Genomic DNA, 17,075 nt, shown 5'->3' with positions numbered 1-17,075 from the left:
TTTCAAGTTACAATCCCAAATGGGGGAAACATCATCAAGCCAAAAGCTTTGTAGCTCAGATGAGGAGAGTCAGCTTACGTCTTAACATTGTGTTTTAGGAAAGATGGGTATTAAAGCAACACCTTCCCCCTACTCTGGGTCCCACAAAAGCCAGACATCCTTCTTTCCTCACAGCTCACAAGGCCTTGATCTGGAAGGTAAGTCTGTACATCCTATAAATAAAATCTGCTAAGCTTCATCTCTTCATCCAAGACAAAAAGAAACATTTACATTATTTCTGTGTAGAATAACACAGCACAATTGCTCACTGCTTTTATTCATTTGGAAATGTTGCTCAACCTGACAAACGAAACAGAAGTCTGGCATAATTTTCCATGGCTTGTAAACACCAATTTATATATAAACAACAGCAGCCAAATGTAAATAGACAATCAGCACAGCAAGGAGATTGAAAAGATCAGTTTGCAAAACATGACAGATTTTCTTCTTCCAGCATTCTTCTCACTCCTGGTTATCAAAGGCCAGCACACACCAGTACCTAAGGCAGACCTGTTTGAACATGTTCTCCTGCCTTTTGTACAAATTTAAAAGAATGAATCCTCACGCAAGCATTCCAAATCAAGAAACAAATTTGAAAAAAATTGCTACAATACATTGACTGATTTCTTGCCAAGACAGCTATGGAGGAGCTTCTTGATCCGTTCTTGCACTGAGAAAACGAGAGGGGGAAATATGTACCTCTGTAATTAAAGATTAAAACCAGAGCATTCCTTGCATGCTCAGTTTGCTCAAGGGAGAAAGAAGTACCTTTGCTCTGCTTTTACTTCTCGGTGTCAACAAAGTACTCCAGAGCTGAAGGAGTATTAATTTTTCTTCTCAGCCCAAAGATGCTGCTGACATACCAGGACTTAGCCATGATTAAACACATTAAAATGAGGGCAAAAAGGGACAATATTGGGTTTTAATAACAGATAAATGGCATAACTCTAGGATTATTCTTTTTCCTGCAACAAAAGACAGCACTGTGGCCAGCAGGTGAGCAAAGAGAACACTGCAGGGTGTGGTGAAGATACTATTAAATTAACTGTGAAGCCAAAAACTCTGTGTGTGTGCGCGTGTGCGCATGTGGGTATAAAATATCTGGCTATTTCAAACCATAGGAGCATGACAGCTGTGAAAAAGGAGTGCCGCAGGGAATTCTTTTAGAGTTTGGGGTTTTTTTTAAATATGTTTGACATGGAAAATGTTTTAGTACAAATAAAGCAACTGGTATTGAACTTAAAAAGTGTATGCGGAGGGGGAGGGAGAAAGGAGAGATTGCTGTGTGGAACAGGGATGAATAATTCATGATATTTAAAGAAAGAATGCCTCCGAAATGTTCTGCAAGGCAGTCCATGCTGATAAGTCGGATGGTTATTTTCCCCCCCATTTAAAGCATCATTAATTCAACATCTTTGTGATTTTTTTTTGAAAAAAACCTTGTAAGATATTTCTGAAAGAAACGTTATTTAACTTAGATTAGGATCGTATTTATTCAGATAATTTCATATAAATATCAAAGAGATGAGTGGAATTATTTAACCATAAAGAGACAGCTTAAGTACTTTAAGAAAATAATCTAGAAGTCTTTTTTATTGGTTTCGTTTTTTTAAAGAAAAAAAAAAAAAACAACAAACCCAACATCGTTGCACACTGAAATCAACCTCATGGAATGGAGAAAATAAGAGGAGATGTTTTGAACATTACTCCATAGGACACCAGTACAATATAGTGTTAGTGAATGCACTGTAGCAGAGCTCCATATGCAATCAGAATCCAATTGTTACTGGACTGTGTACAAGCACATACTGTGCTCAATGGCCTGATGAGGTATTATGGATATGATGCAAAGAGACCTTGTGGATTAGACATGTACAATTTATTAAAAAAGTGAAACAACTGAGCATTTTTACTGAGCTGGATACAGTAGAACTTCATGTGGCAAAAAGAATGAGTTCCGAGGAATCTGGTGACTGCAAAGACTTATTTACTTGAAGGAGTTGACAAAAAAAAATCTAGTTATTGGAATGTCCTGATTATATAATTCTGGATTTCTGTATTTTCCCTTATTGCTACTTTCTGCTTTCAGCATTGAAGAGTTTGTGTAAAATAGACTGATTATTGTAAAAATATCTAAAAAATGCACAGCCTGTTAAAATGTAGCTTGCAGATAGTATATAACACTGATTTTAAATAAGTGGCTGGAGCCAAAGTGATATTCCATTAAATCACAGTTTCTTGTCCATCACTATATTCATTCTGATATTACAGATTACACTGTTAAGGTGCTTCAGCCTTCTTTCCTTCCTTATATTGAGTAGGAGCCCAAATGGCACTGTGTGTTGCACACCCGTAGATATGTTATAAGACATCACATTACAATACTTAATTTGGAAATTTTAGTACCTGAATCTGCATCTGAGCACCTGTCTAATCTGTTGAATTCAGTAGGCCCCCAGATCCAAGAGAAAATTAAAATTGTATTTCAAGCCATATTAAGAGGTGATTTAATTTTGTTTTTCCCTATGACTACCTTAAAGGAATTGTCCCAAGACAGAGAACCCCAAAGCAAAACAAGAAATCTCAACCTGTGTTGAGCCAACCGGGTACTGTCCCAGGAGCCACCTGACAATGAAAATAAATTACCCTGCATTATACAGGACTGATATTTCTTGGGGATATAACAGATCTGATTTTTTTTAAGAAAAACATTGTACCTTTTAACCTACTACCTACTTTTTACCTCTGGGAGCCACTGGGGTTTCCTGGGGTATCTTATCTGTGTGTCTGTGGTCGTAAGAACCATTTTGTGCCCAGGCTTCCGTGCTTGATTTGAACATTAGCTTTTGAAAAGGAAAATCATGAGTATCATATTTTGCCAGTTTGCCTACCAGCTATCTGCTAACAAAAAAAGTTCCAAGGGAGCATGGCAAGTCTGTGCCCAGCGAAGCCTTTTGTTTTTGCAGATGTTTAGGCTTAGAGGAGTGCTGTGGAGCACAAGCAATCCTAGGGCCTTGTTTGCACTTGTCTGCTGCTATTCTCTGCTCATTGTCTGAACCTGCACGCATTGTTCTCCCGACAGGTGATAACTACCCTGTGCAGTTCATTCCATCAACAATGGCAGCTGCTGCTGCTTCTGGACTCAGCCCTTTACAGCTCCAGGTATGTGCCAGAACAAAAATATGTGGGATCGAAGCCAACATTTTAGGGGAAAACTGCTAACCAGCTGTATGCTAAATAATAGCCTGAATGTTAAATAATTTTTGAGCACAGCCCAGGAGGATTAACACCTTATGTACTTACAGTGCAGCAACGTGCAGCCAACCTTGATACTGTGAGCGAAAGACATTGTTCTGTGTGTTTTATATTGGCAGTTAATGGTTTTGTTTTATTTGTATGAACAGTCGATGGGAGATAAGTTCAAAGATCTTTTTTTACTTTATTTTCATGTGGTTGCTCCTCTGTAGCTGCAATGCACTACCTATAATTGGACCAGTCAGTGTATCCAAACAAAAGTGCATTATTGGGTTTTTCTTTTTTCCTCCCCCTTTTTTTTTTTAACTGTGTGGTGCTGACAATACAATAAATTGCAAACTCTTTTAGCTTCTGTATTTAGGTAATCTCAACCTTTCTGTGCATTAAGCTGGTCAGATGCCAAGGGTGGTTAGGAGACTCAGTTTGGCCATTTATTTATTTTTTGGCACATATAGAATGAAATGTTGTGAAAGAAAGATTTATGTGCCATATTATTAGCTAGCTTCTTGTGGCAAGAAGTTTTTAATTTCAGAAGAAAAGACCCAACAATGTCATAAATAATGAAGAAACAGTCAAAAGCTTTCAGAGTTAAAATGTGTGGAAAGAAAGTGACAGAGAACATGAGAGGAAAGGCCATTAAAGATGCATGTAACTATTTGCAAGTAAACCTTTGAAACCCCTATTTGAGTTAGGTTAGAGTCGGGTTCAGAAGCAAAGTAGGAATAAATTGTGCCTAGAGTGGCAAAGTATTGCCATGCTAATATCTAAATATCTACATTGCTTACCTTTCTGTGATTATGTTATGTTCTAGAGGGACCAAAGCAAATTAAAAATCCTTTACTCTTTACCCTGTGAGGATATTCTTGCCAAATTAATTTAGGATAAATGATAATGGGACCAGAACTTGTTAATTGATCACTGTTTATTGGTGGTCCAGAGCTGACAAGAAGGATTTCTTGAGCTTAGGTCTGACCTAACCTAAAATCAGCCTTTGAAATGAGAACCCCCTGACTCTTCAGGCAAAGATTTCTGAAAAATAGTTTTGGGTCATAATAATGTGATGTTAAGGCTGTACCTTGGACAGGATTGAAACCAAAGGGAAGTTTTTCAAAAGGAAAAATAACAGGTATCTTTTAAAGTCAGTATTTGACTACTTATTGAAGCAAAAGTCTCATTAGCTTTAGTTGGGAAAATACTGCCGAAATCAGCTTTGTGAATAGAGAGACTATTTTTGCTGCCTTTGAAATGCACTAAAACAAATAGTGAGCCTACACAAGACTGCAAGGCAGGAAAGGATGAAAACTGTTCAACTGTCAAAGAAATGGGATCTAAACCGCAGACATTCCTGCTTCTTTTCTTTTACATGATCCATTTGTAGCTTGACCCACATATTTGCACATCAGACTTGATCTGAACCTACAGCAATAATGCATTTTCATTAATTTGCAGAAATGATAGACTGAGTTGTTAAACATGACGAGAACAATTAGAGAGAAAACAACCAGCAAAAATGTGTGCTAGTAAATTCAGAAACATTCAGGCTTGGGGGTCTGAATTTCCATTTAGATATATTTGCTGTAAAAGACTTTTTTGCTTGTTTGTTTCCCCCCTTATCTATTTTGTTTGAATTTCATCTCTATGGGAATAAAAAACTTTAATGTTTCATGGTTATAAGAGCTTAAATAACAGAGCACTTAACCTTCGGCTGATACCTGCTCATCAGATTGTTAAAGTGCCTGAACTAAATTTTATTTACTCCTACTATGAATTTTCTCTGTGTGTCAAATCTCTGTGTTCCCTAAATGAGCACTTATTTGGGTGTGTTTGTTGGAGAGAATTTGTTGTTATACCTGATGCGTCATGAAGCCTGTTAGGGGTGTAGCATTTCAGCTCATTTTTCCATCTTTGCTTCCCTTCCCCCTTCTTTCTCTGTTCTGCTTCCTTTCTTGCATGCACCCCACCCACTTATTTATTTACACAAATGCTGTGACCATGGTATCTGAGTATTTCCCAAGTGCTTAAAAATACTGATCACAAAACTAATCTCTGTTCCTTTCAGCCAGTGGGAGAAATAGCTAATTTATTTGCAGGTTTGGTTTTGTTTCTACATGTGAGTGTGTGTGTAATATCCATGTTTGGAGAACCTGAGGAGGGAAAGCTAGGTCAAATAAGAGTTTTGCAGTAGCTCTAACATTTCAACTTTACCAGGGAATTCATTCCAAAATTATTCTCTGAAATCTGTATCCAGCTAAGGAAATTCTGCCAGCTTCAATCTTGTAATCTCTCCTTTCTTTCTACTCATGTTTTCTTTTATTTGGATGATCATGGTCCAGATAGGAGGTAGCAGCAAATTTGTGTTCTCATCTTCCTATGTGTGTTAGGGCAACTTCTATGCAAGCTCTGAATCTAATAGCACAGAGAACCATTTTTTACCAGGTACATCATGTAACGATAGCAATTATTTCACAGACGATGTTTCTCCACTGAGCAATTGCTAATTAATGGTTTGCCTGTCTTATTCAAGCTATTAGCACATTGTTATCAAAATGTGCTTTCTCTGAATTCTGTATTTGTGCTCACAAGTGGATTACGAATCTCCGTGAGTTTGAAAAACTTAGCTGAAATCATACATAGCATTTTCTCAAGTAATTAGTTTGACTGTCATGTCTCATACATTAAAGAAAAAAAAAAATTCTCCTTCAGCAATAGATCAGTTTGACCCATCTTCTCTTTAGAATTTTGATCACATTGATCAGCTCATGGTAAATATCATTAATATTCACTTGTAGCTTTCAATATCTTGAAGTGAAATGGCAACTACACTTTTATGTGAATCTAGATTCCTGAATTGATGGCTTGCTCTGCTTTGGATTGACACCAGATACTTTACTTTCTTTTGGTCTGTATACTGGTCTCATGAAGGTGTCACTGACAATGTTGTTGACAAAAAGACTTAAACCTGTGTGTTCCATACTTCTAATTGACAACTCAGCCCCATCTCACCTATTTCCTCAACAAATCAGCCAAAATTTTTAAAAATATGCATGATAAGATGAAGTCTTGTTAGGACTCTTGGCATGAGAGGGGATCTAGATGATGAGGAAACAGTTCTCTAGGTATAGTCAGAGAAAAACAAGCTATTTCTGTTCACCCCTCCAGCCTCAAACAACTGTGAGTGAATAGTTTACTGATTTGTTACCAAACACATCTTTGGCATAGTGGTGTGTGAAACAGTTCTAATACCTGTGAGTAATGAAAGCTTCTTGCTTTAATTAATCCATATGAGCTGTAAAACCTGTCAGTAATTTTCCTTTTGCTCCTCTTCACATACACCTTCTCTGGAGTTTCCCTCATTTCCCATTTCCCTGAACTTTTCCTGAAGCTGTTAAATGGTTGCACTGATATTAGCTGATTCTAGAGATGTGTGGCCAGCAATCTTGCTAAATGAGTGGACTTGATCACAAAATGGGCTTTTCCAGCTCTCATGCTGCTGGTAGCAGTAACTTAGTTACTGGGAAGTCACAGTGGTGGCAGAGGTGGCACCTGTATGTCCTTACTTTCAAACAAGAAATGTTACTATATGCCCTTTAGTGTGTAAACCCCCCCTGCCTTCATTCTTACATATTTCCACAAAGTTGTCTCAGAGATAAATAAGGAAGTGTCGCAACTCTCTCAACCACGACTGATAAACTGTTGATAGAAATGGAAGCATTACAATGATGCTAGCTGGAGTTATTCCTAAACAAAGTGAACTCTAAGAAAAAAAAAAGCAAAACAAAAAAGCTCTGGTTCATAAGTCTTTCCCCAAACTATTTGTGTAATTTGTCCTTCAGAATTTATCGCTTATAACACTAATGAACCTTGGCGAATCTTAACTATAGCTGCAGCTGTGTTCTTGAAACCTGAAGTTTTTATAATACAGCTTAAAAAAAAAAAAAGAGAAGATTTTAAGTAAACACATATTTGCCTATTTCTTTTCTGTCCCCCCCCCATCTTATCCTGCTCCTCCATGCTCTCTTCTAGTTGCAGACAAAGTAAATTACCTTTTTTTTTATACTGCTGGATGCAGATCCAGTGTACTGCTGAAGCATTGCATAGCCTGCCTCAGGGGCACAATATTAGTAGAGGGAAGGCCAAAGAATGCTATTTTTAGTAGAACAGTTCAGCAGATGGAGGCATGAATACTCATATATCTGAAGGTTGAGGGGTTTGAACCATTAATTTTGATAATGTATTTAACCCTGGGAACAATCAGAAACTGTAACTCCAAGGTTACAATGCTTTTGACCTTTAGAGAACAGAGGGCACTTGGTACAGTAAACAATATATTACATTTCTACTTATTCCAATTCTCTCACACGTATAAATTTCAGGGCATAGTTGACATTTGCTTTCCTCAGCTATTTTAGTGCTGGTCCTCAAAGTAAGTCAAGAAGAATGTGCAGGAAAGAGGCCAATGTAATGCGACAGTCATGTAAATATGGCCTTTAAATAGCTAAGCTGTTAAATGTGGCCCTTTATGAAGAAATATTATTCTCAGGATCCAGAATCTGGGTGACTTATTATTTCAATGAAGGAGTTGTTTTAGTGGACGGCTGCTCTTACAGTGTCTCCTCTTTCTTTTGTAACCTTAACATGATTTTTCAGCGGGGCTAATGTGATCTGGTAGTGAGAGCTCACACTGGAGGTGATTTGGTCCCACTCTGGTACCACATCATGCAAAGTGATGTACCTGCCTTATGTCTTACTAAATGATGCATGCTCCTCCTCAACAAATATAGCAGTTAAATATCACGCAGCTTAAGTATTTCTAATTAAAATATCTCCATGTGTCAGCATATTGGTAATGTATTATTTTAATCCATTTATTTTGTTTATGAAACAGTGACATATGTTTAGATTGTGAAATATATGAGCCTTAAAAATCACTTTATTGAAGAAAATTAATTTCTACAATGCTGTCTCAGTAATGTGTTCACTCACCCAGTCAGTTACTGGCAGGGCTGCCAGTCTTAATGTTGGTTAGACACAGTTTAACAGTTTTATCTGACATAACACTCTCGGATGCAGGCAATAATAATTTTTTTCAAATGCAAAAAACCATGGGTTTTTCCATTTTCTTTCTTCCTTCCTTTTTTTTTTTTCCAACCCTCTTTTTTAACACAACGAAGAATGGGGATTGGGTAAATACAAGAGAGATTTGGTGAGACCAATAAAAATTAAAAGCAGCTAGTTACCTTTTCAAAGTTAGACACTGTAATTTGTTTGTCAGCGGGTAGATGTTTGGGTCAGCACTGTGAGTGAGTGACTGTCAGCGGGAATTCCTACAAGACAAGTAATTTCCCTCAATGTATTACTGACAGATTGCTCACTTCTTCGAATCACTAGAGAAAACAAACTTAATATTGTTACAGGCAGAGTTTCTGTCTTCATTAGCCTTATAGAATGATTTTATCTAGCATTCAAAGACTACTGAGCTCTAGGTGGACATATTTTAACAGAATGTTCCTTATTATGATACAGTGAATAGTGGTCTAAATTAAGGGAATGGTGTGTGCAAATTTCAGCATATGGAAGTAGTAAATTACATATTTTGGTCCTTTTCTTATGTAGAAATTTAGGTTGTAGCAGAGAAAGGAGAGAGGTCGAAAGAAGGTTTTATTAAGGCTCTGAGAGACCAAGCACGCCCTTTAATGGAGATAAAATTAAAAATATGCCAACCTTGCAATACTCAGGAAAATTTAATTAAAATCAATGAAATAGTTATACTTGTGCCTTTCCCTACTTGAATGTTTATGTCTCTGTATGTAATATCTGTGTTATCAAGTTGAATTATATCAGTGGCAGTATCAATGAAAATGATGTCATGGAGTCAATATTTTACCATATGACCTCCTTTCTTTGCAGAATTTCTTAGTACTCCATCTTCTCCTACTCCTTCTCATCTTCAGCCCTGAATTATCTGGCAAAGTGATTTTCATCAGGAAAGGACAGCCCATCAAAATTGAGACTTTTTGCAGTAAAATATCACTTATGATGAGTATTTTTCCCCAAGACTATTTTCCTAGCTCCCCCCCCTAGTATCACAGGGAAAAGGAGTCTCCTTCTTCTCTTCTAGTTGACAGAAATGGACAGACAAACAGAGCCATTAGCTAGAGTAATCAGCCTGGTAGGGCTGCAAGAGCCTTTTTCTCACCTATTTCATGCCCTGCGCCTCCAATAGCAGCTTTAAGCAGCATATCTTTGTTACACTCCTTCTTGCTTACTGGAACGGTGTCATGTTATTTAATAAAAAAATTATAGGAACGATTAAGAAAGAGACTGTTCCTATAGTCTGTAGCAGTTCTAGACAAACCCAGGTCCATTCCTGGGCTGCAGGAAAGAAAGTGGCCACCAGAGTGTCACCCAGCCTGGCACAGCCCTCTTTCTGCTCCCTCCACCTTGGGAAGGGCTCCTGTCCTGCTCCTGCTTTCCTCTCCCAAGAGGAAAAGCTTTTCAATCTGGCAGCTAGGGATCAGGCTCCTGGCAGGATTTGCACCTTTTGCACCCTTAGATCTCACCAAGCAGGACAGCTGCCTTCCAGGCCCACACGCTGTTCCGGGGAGAATTTACCATTGAGATCCTAAGTGGCACAGACATCAACTCACTTATCAGGAAACTTGTATGTTTAAAAGGGTATCCTGCTGGATGGCAGGAGGTTTCCTGCATCTCTTCAGTCTATATCAAGGCAGAAGCTGGAGCCCAAGTGACTGGGAGAGGCTGAGCCCCCAGCGTCAACAAGACGTTCTTGCTGCCTTAACCACTGGCTGCCCCTCGCTGAAAGCCCAGGCTCTATTTTAAAATCATTGTGCTTTGCAAAGCTGCCTCCCTGGGGTATGTATTCACTCAGAAGCCAGTAAGAAGCAAATAAGTTACTGCTGCATTTACTGACAGAGCACCAGAGGCACCAGTACTACAGAGTGCCATCAGGGGATGAGCACGTTTTTTAAAGCTCTTTTAAAACTGTGGCATCCCTTTGGGGAATAGGCTGACTGTGAGGCATACTCTGAGCTGGCAGTTGGATTCCTTCAAGCTTTCTAGAAATGTATATGGTGTGTGCCTTACAGGAATTAGCTGCAAGTGAATATGTTTCTGGAATTTTATTATACTTCTGATAACCGTAGAGCAAGCTGCTTAATTTGGCTACAAATTATAAACATGAAGGATTTTTTTCCTGTTACGGTGTTAACATGTTTGCTTGTTTAGGAACTAAACAGGAACTGGATTAGACACAAAAATATCTTTTAAGTTGGGTCTATGCACAAAGGAAAATAATACATGCCAGTGTATTATTTAATTATATCCTGGCTAATTGCTAGAGAAAAAGAAAACTTAATAATTCACTTTTCATCTGAACTAAAAGTTCGAAGAACAAGGGTGGTTTAGATTAGAGCTTCTAGGTGTTAACTAACTCGTATGTATGTGCTCAAAAGCAGCAGAAGAATTCTCCTAAAGATGCCTGGACTGGAAATATATCATCACCTGCTTCATTTCTGAGGGTCTTTGATTAGAAGAGAATACACCCTCCCACTGACCCAGTTCAAAAAAAGAGGGAAATTCATAGCAGATGAGATAAAACTCCTCAAACAAATGTGTAGATAATGCTATCACCAAGTTGAAGAGGCTTTACGGATGGTGAAATAGGAACGGTGTGGCCTTCAGTTCACTGCCTGTTTGAAATATGTTTGGTCTGTGATGTTTTTAGAATCCATATGATTGAGGAACTAGAAAAGTGTCCTGACTGGGAAGTATTGGATTCATCTGTCTATTCCTAAGACTCAGCATGAAGGCTACATATGGCTGGAGGCGCACCAGAAGGTTTGCATGTCAGTCCTGAAAAAGAGACAGGAGGGAGGAGCGTCTTCAGGCGTACAAGAAGAAAGCCCATCATGCTTAAATTTCAGTATTGAGGAATTGTTTGAGGCTTAAAAGAATATTTTGCAAAATCTGGTGAAGTAGACATAATAGGGCATGCATTTTGGTGTTGGGCATGAATTATAGCAAAGCATGAAAACAAATGGAGAAGTATTTCAGGTGTAGGAATAGTGAGAGTGTGCTGTCAGGTTCACTGGCATTTTTGGAAGTGAAGTGAGAAATCAAAGAGGCAAAGTCCTTTCAATGCAGTTGAACCATTTGTGCTACGCTCTAGACACAGAAGAAGTCACCAGATTTAACCAGTTTATAGTGTTATTTGATAACACTTCTGTGAACTGTCCAGGGTGATTCATCCAGTCCAGGCCCTGTCTTCTGCTGCTGTCTTCAACACCTGGGGGAGGGTTGTTCAGGCCTCGCAACCTATTTAACCCAGTCCCAGCACTGCTGCTGAAGTATCCTCACACCCACTGCAGTTCAGAAAGCAAAGCAATCTTATGCCGAATTCGCATTTACTGGTGTAAAATATATCATCTTCCAATGAATTTATAATAGTAAGTTCCCAGTTACCTGGTTTTGAGGTGCAAATGTGATTTTTTTTTTCTCAGATGTAATTTTTATAAGCCCATTTGAATATATTTTGCATAATTTTGTGTGTACTTCCTATAAGGAAATTATTTAATTTTCCTTGAAGGTGCATGAAAGTTCAAAATATACGGTAAAAGATCAGCATGAGCGATCTGCTAAGCAACCTGTAAAGCACAATTATTTCTAATGCTTTAAAATACCGGTAAGCGGGGCTTGTTTTCTGCCTCACAAAGAAAACATTTCACTGTTTTCTGCATTTAAATATACATTTTAACTATGTTGACTTATCAGGTAACGCAGCAGGCTGAACAGGGACAAACCATTTTTAATGGTATGTTAATTGAATGGGATGCTAGAGATGCACCTGAGTGGCTTTTTTTTTCCCAGATGTGCCCCAGCTGACTGATAAAGCTTCTCCTGATCAGTAGAGCCAGGATATATTTATTATATCCCCGTCTTCTGTCCATTTTTGCTAGTGAAAATTGCAGAATGGCTGCGAGCTACCACATGAACTGTCTCTCTTACAGAAGTAAGAAAACATTGCAGTTTCAAATCCCAAGCAGCACTTTCAAAAATTCAGCTCTTAAACGTAGAGTTGCCTTGGCATCTTCTCACAAGATAGGGATTCAGATGTGGGAATTGAGAGAGGCAGTTTAAATGGGATTCTCTTCCTTTTTCCTGACTTGCACCCGTTTATTGCGGCGATGGTGTCTCGTTATTCTGTCTTGGGAGCACGTAGGAATTTAATTGTAGAGATTTTGCCTCTCAGTGTGCTTAGCAGTGGTAAGTGAGCGTTCGGTTTCCCTGTTCCGTGTCTGTACAGTTCTGCAAAGGAAATACTGGAGTCGTCATGTTAGACAATTTCTCCATCCAGATGGTCAGAGAGGGAATGGACCCACCAGTTTATTCCAGATTTTATCAGACATATCCAGAGAGATTTTATTCCCCTCCCCCCCCCCCCTTTTTTTTTTTCCCCTGTCCTGATTTCCCTTTTTCTTGCTTATGCCTCAGTTCTCCTGCGTGCCACCAGGGTGGCAGACCTAGAATGTTGTACACTAGATTGCACAAGCATCTCCTATAGGATTAGGAGAATAATTGTTTTTAGACCCCTTCAGCTGGAATTGTCTGCATTACTGGCAGTCGTACCAGTGACGTGGACATGTGCTCACTAGACAACTCATTCACCAACTCATTTCACACAGCTCAACAAGCAGTTACTCATAATTGCTTCTAATCCTGCTGACATGAGACTGAATGAAGCTCCTGACTTTTCTCACAAAGCCCATCTATGTGTTAACATCTTTTGAAAGAAATATCAGAAATTCTGAAACGCAAAATTTGATAAGCTTTGATAGCTATCATCCCTTCAGCAAATTTACTGTAATTAATTGCTTTTCAATCATATAATTTTTCTCTCCCTATCATGGGGGTCCCCTTTCTTTTTACTCTAGCTTTAGTGCAGAAGACATTTCTTTAGGTAAAGTGCATGAAACTATCTGAATTTGTGAGGTAGCTGCTTTTCATACAGAATTCTCACATTTATTGTTAAAAATAGTTCTTATCAGCAGTAAGGAATAAAGCCCAGATTTTTCAGGAAGAGCTTCTGAAAGAATACCAGAAAACATTTTAAATTCTTTTTATGAATAATCTGATTCACAGTGTCACCAGAGAAGGTAATATACTAGGATACCATAAAGTGAATGAAAAAACCTGCTCTCTGATGCAACCATCTGGTTATATTTTCATATTTTTCTGATAGATCTGGTTATATTTTACTTTAAGTAAGTACTACTTATTCACTTTCTGTGAATATGAAGGGAAGGAGTTTAAAACACCAGAGCCTCTGATTGCAGGTGTGTTTGGAGCCATTCTGCCTGGTCCTTGCTTGCTTTCCTAGGTGAGATCATTAGTCTGTTACCTTCAGTGCCATCCTCAATTTTTATAGGAAAGATTTTATGCTACAGAAATGCCGACAGCAAATTCTAATAGTAGCAAACATAGAAAAATCACGTACAGATTTATCTTTAACATTTCACATGTTTTCTTGAAAAAACATAATCTGCTGGAAACTTGAAATTACTTTTTCAAGCAAAAGCAGTTGTCCTATGCTTTCCACCAAAGGTATCTGAACACATAGTCTCACTACATAGTCTCACAGAGTTATTTTGTAAGAGAATAAAAAATGTTGAAGATTTTTTGCAAATTTTCAAGATATATAATCTCAGAGAACAACACAGATAAGGCTATTGTGTTCCTGTGCATGGTAAATAACAGGAGAATTGTGATCAGAAAGTAGCATATCAGTCATCTGACAGCATTAAATGAAAGAATGCAAATCTCTGGGCTTAAGAAAAAGGTTTTACTGATGTTTCTCCTGTCCTCCTGCAGAGGAAATTGCTATAGATATTTGATGAAGTATTTTTTTATTGATATTTACAATATTTTATTAGAACACTGGTTTTATTAATGCCTGCATATATCTTTACTAGGAATACCTGGTGGTTGTATGCAGATGTACCTAGCTCAAGTGCTGTGGCATTGCAGCAGCAGTGGATCCATTTCAGGGGAGCACAGGGAAGACGGTGACTTGTTGAGATACACAGAGGGTGAGAGTGTTTAGATGGAAGGTCTTAGGGGTGATTCCTCCTTCCTGGGTCCAGGTGTTCACCCCATGGCGAGGTGGGACACAGAAGTATTCGCTGCCTCCTACCCTTGGTGCTGAGCTGTGTCCCCAGGCTGGCCAGGGAAAGGGTGAGCTGGGAGGTTGCATTGTGAGAGTGCAAGACTCCTGGTTTAACAGCCTCTCATTAGGTCCTCCTCTAGAGAAAAAAAACATACAGCAGGAAAAAAGAGAGACTCTCTCAGTTTGGGCTTTGATCTTGCTTTCATAAACAACTCAAAGAATTTGCATGGGAGCAGGCAACTATTCCATTATTGTCGCTAGAAAAAATACAAGAGAATAGATAACACAAAGTGGAAGAGATGAGAACAGTTAGCACTCCTTTATTCCTTGTCAGAACTTAATCTAGATCAACTAAAATGTTTGCTGTTTTTGTCATGCCTCAAGATAATATGTCAATGTTTACATACTCCCTTCTTTTAGACAAAAGATGCTTATTGTTTTTGAGCCCCTGGGTTACTATCTATAGGAAGTTATAAATATGTAGGAGATGCCTAAGTTTGTCTCATTTTTAAGTTATGTTTTTGACTGGTTTTTTTCCCCTTTTTTATAAAGAGCAGTTGCCACACCAGAGCAAGCACTTAGTCTTCCTTATTTTCATCCTTTTCTTACACCATAAAGAACTGAACCTGAGTGAAGTTAGCAAGATGAGGCGCTAATGTGTTATGGGCCTTTGCCCCACCAGGGGGAAAAACGCTAAGCATATGCTGTGTATAAAGCAGTTTTTTTAATTTTTATTTTTTAAATTACATTGTCCTTCCTGATATCTGCCTGAGACAGAGTTTTTTAGGGATGTGCACAGCGAGCTGTGCCACCGCAGCATTTCAGTCCCCTGCCCTGCGCGGCGGTGGCCGTGAAGGGGGCAGGTTGTGTGCCAGCAGATGAAACAGATGTTGGGGCCATACTGGAACGGAGAGGCATGCTGCATCAGGACCTGGAGATTCCTCTTGACATCTGGATGCTGCTGGGCTGGGGAGCCTGCCTTGGGCCGGGAGGCTGGAGGAGCCCTGTGGCAGTAAACATAGGGTCCTCGCCGCGCTCTAAGCGATTAGTGCACTGGAGCAGCAATAATGCTGAATTATCGCTTGGTTGCGTTCTTCTCAGGAATCTTGGGACAAAGGGAGAGTCAAGGAGGAGTATTTACGGTAAAGTCATGTTCAGAAAGACAAGACTAATTGCCATGTGGTAAAAAGCTTGCTTTCGACTGATAGTAAAATTATTATGAATACTTCAGGAAACTTTTTTTCACAAAGCAGCAAACAAACAGCTTGCGCAAAAGCCACCCTTTTTAATTTAAAATCACTAAGATGAAAAAACGACAATTTCAGCTACTTTCCAATTTCGTGCTCTAGTCAAATTGTGGGGGAGAGACAACAAAATGTGACTGAATACATGAAATTGTAGGTAAACTAATGTGCATGCCTAGTAGAGACAAAAATGTGAACTTCTAATAGCTGCAGGGAAGAATATTAGGTATGGAAGCTGTCTGACTTATGCATCGACTCTTTATAGTTTCACTTTATCAAGTCGAAAATTCTGCTGTATGTGCTGCTACAGCCTAAATTGTCTGCTGCTGCACTTTCCTTTATGATGTGTGTTATTTAAACACAATAGACATAGTATATTGCATGGAAATAGGTGTTTAATGTTTAGTGATTACTGGCTGTTGGATAAAATAGCATTTAGCATGGTTTTCCTCCTCCCAGCTACCAGTAAATTTTTTATTGTTAAGAGTGATGTGTTTAAACAAGGGCCCTCCCAAAAAGAATACAGCTTTGTGGAGAGCATGAGGTAATATTTGAAGAAGACCAGTTTTTTGCTCTCATTTAACCTCCAGTACACTGAAGGGGTTGTATTTAATTAACACTGGCTAAAGGCCTGACCTAAGAGGCAACCAAAAGTGATTGAACTGCATTTTCAGATCTAGGCTGTAATCTGTTGGGAAAAGAATAATAATGATAATAATAATAAAAAATTTAGAAAGCACCATTTACTGAAATTCTTTCTAACTAAGCTGTATTTCAATGGGCCATTTAATGCTCAGATGGACAAAGGTATTACTTCAGCCATTGAATTGTATCAAACCCTTTCTCAGAGGCCCAGTTTAAAAACTCTACAGGAAAAGTGGCTTAGCATCATATTCTCAGAAGACCAACACTCAGTCTGTTTGGAAAGGGGAAAAAAAAAATAAAAAGAGTGAAATGAGGTGTGACATGGCCGTCAAGTCAGTGTGGATTTTTGCCTCTCCTTCCAGTCAGTGGCTTAGCAAGGGAATTGTTCTTCAGAAAGTAAGAGCTCCATATCGACACAGAAGGTCTTCAATTCTGTATACATGTTTTTAAATTTTGTTTTGTTTTGTTTACTTCTGTGTTTTGGTAGCTGTACTCTGTTCCCCCTGTCAGCTTTTGGCCAACCTTTTGTTCTTTTCTGGCATGGCAGAAATTTAGTTTTCTCTCTAGGGGACTGAGGGTCAGTACCTATACTTTACAAGGTCAGATTTTTGAATCAGTGACACTGGAAAAAAATTGAAAGTCTGATTTAAACATCAGGCTCTCTCAAACTGTGAGATAAATAGTCACTTTCTTTCAATAGACACAATGTT

The 17,075-nt window shown here is 38.6% G+C and overlaps 1 protein-coding gene across 11 annotated transcripts in view; it reads left to right on the top strand.

The window, feature by feature from the left end:
• SOX6 (SRY-box transcription factor 6) overlaps positions 1-17,075 on the top strand; it is a 369,253-nt gene that overhangs the window by 275,126 nt on the left and 77,052 nt on the right. For 7 of the 11 annotated variants that reach the window (XM_066320815.1, XM_066320816.1, XM_066320817.1 and 4 more), the window contains 2 exons: positions 99-197; positions 3,122-3,201. In XM_066320815.1, the coding sequence (XP_066176912.1) occupies positions 99-197; positions 3,122-3,201 (179 nt within the window). The remainder of the gene's footprint in view (positions 1-98; positions 198-3,121; positions 3,202-17,075) is intronic. The other 4 variants (XM_066320822.1, XM_066320820.1, XM_066320823.1 and 1 more) reach the window with 1 other exon arrangement.

Source organism: Sylvia atricapilla, chromosome 6, assembly GCF_009819655.1.
Source record: "Sylvia atricapilla isolate bSylAtr1 chromosome 6, bSylAtr1.pri, whole genome shotgun sequence".
Taxonomy (NCBI): domain Eukaryota; kingdom Metazoa; phylum Chordata; class Aves; order Passeriformes; family Sylviidae; genus Sylvia; species Sylvia atricapilla.
Note: the sequence above shows the minus strand (reverse complement) of the source record. Positions and strands in the feature narration are given on the sequence as shown.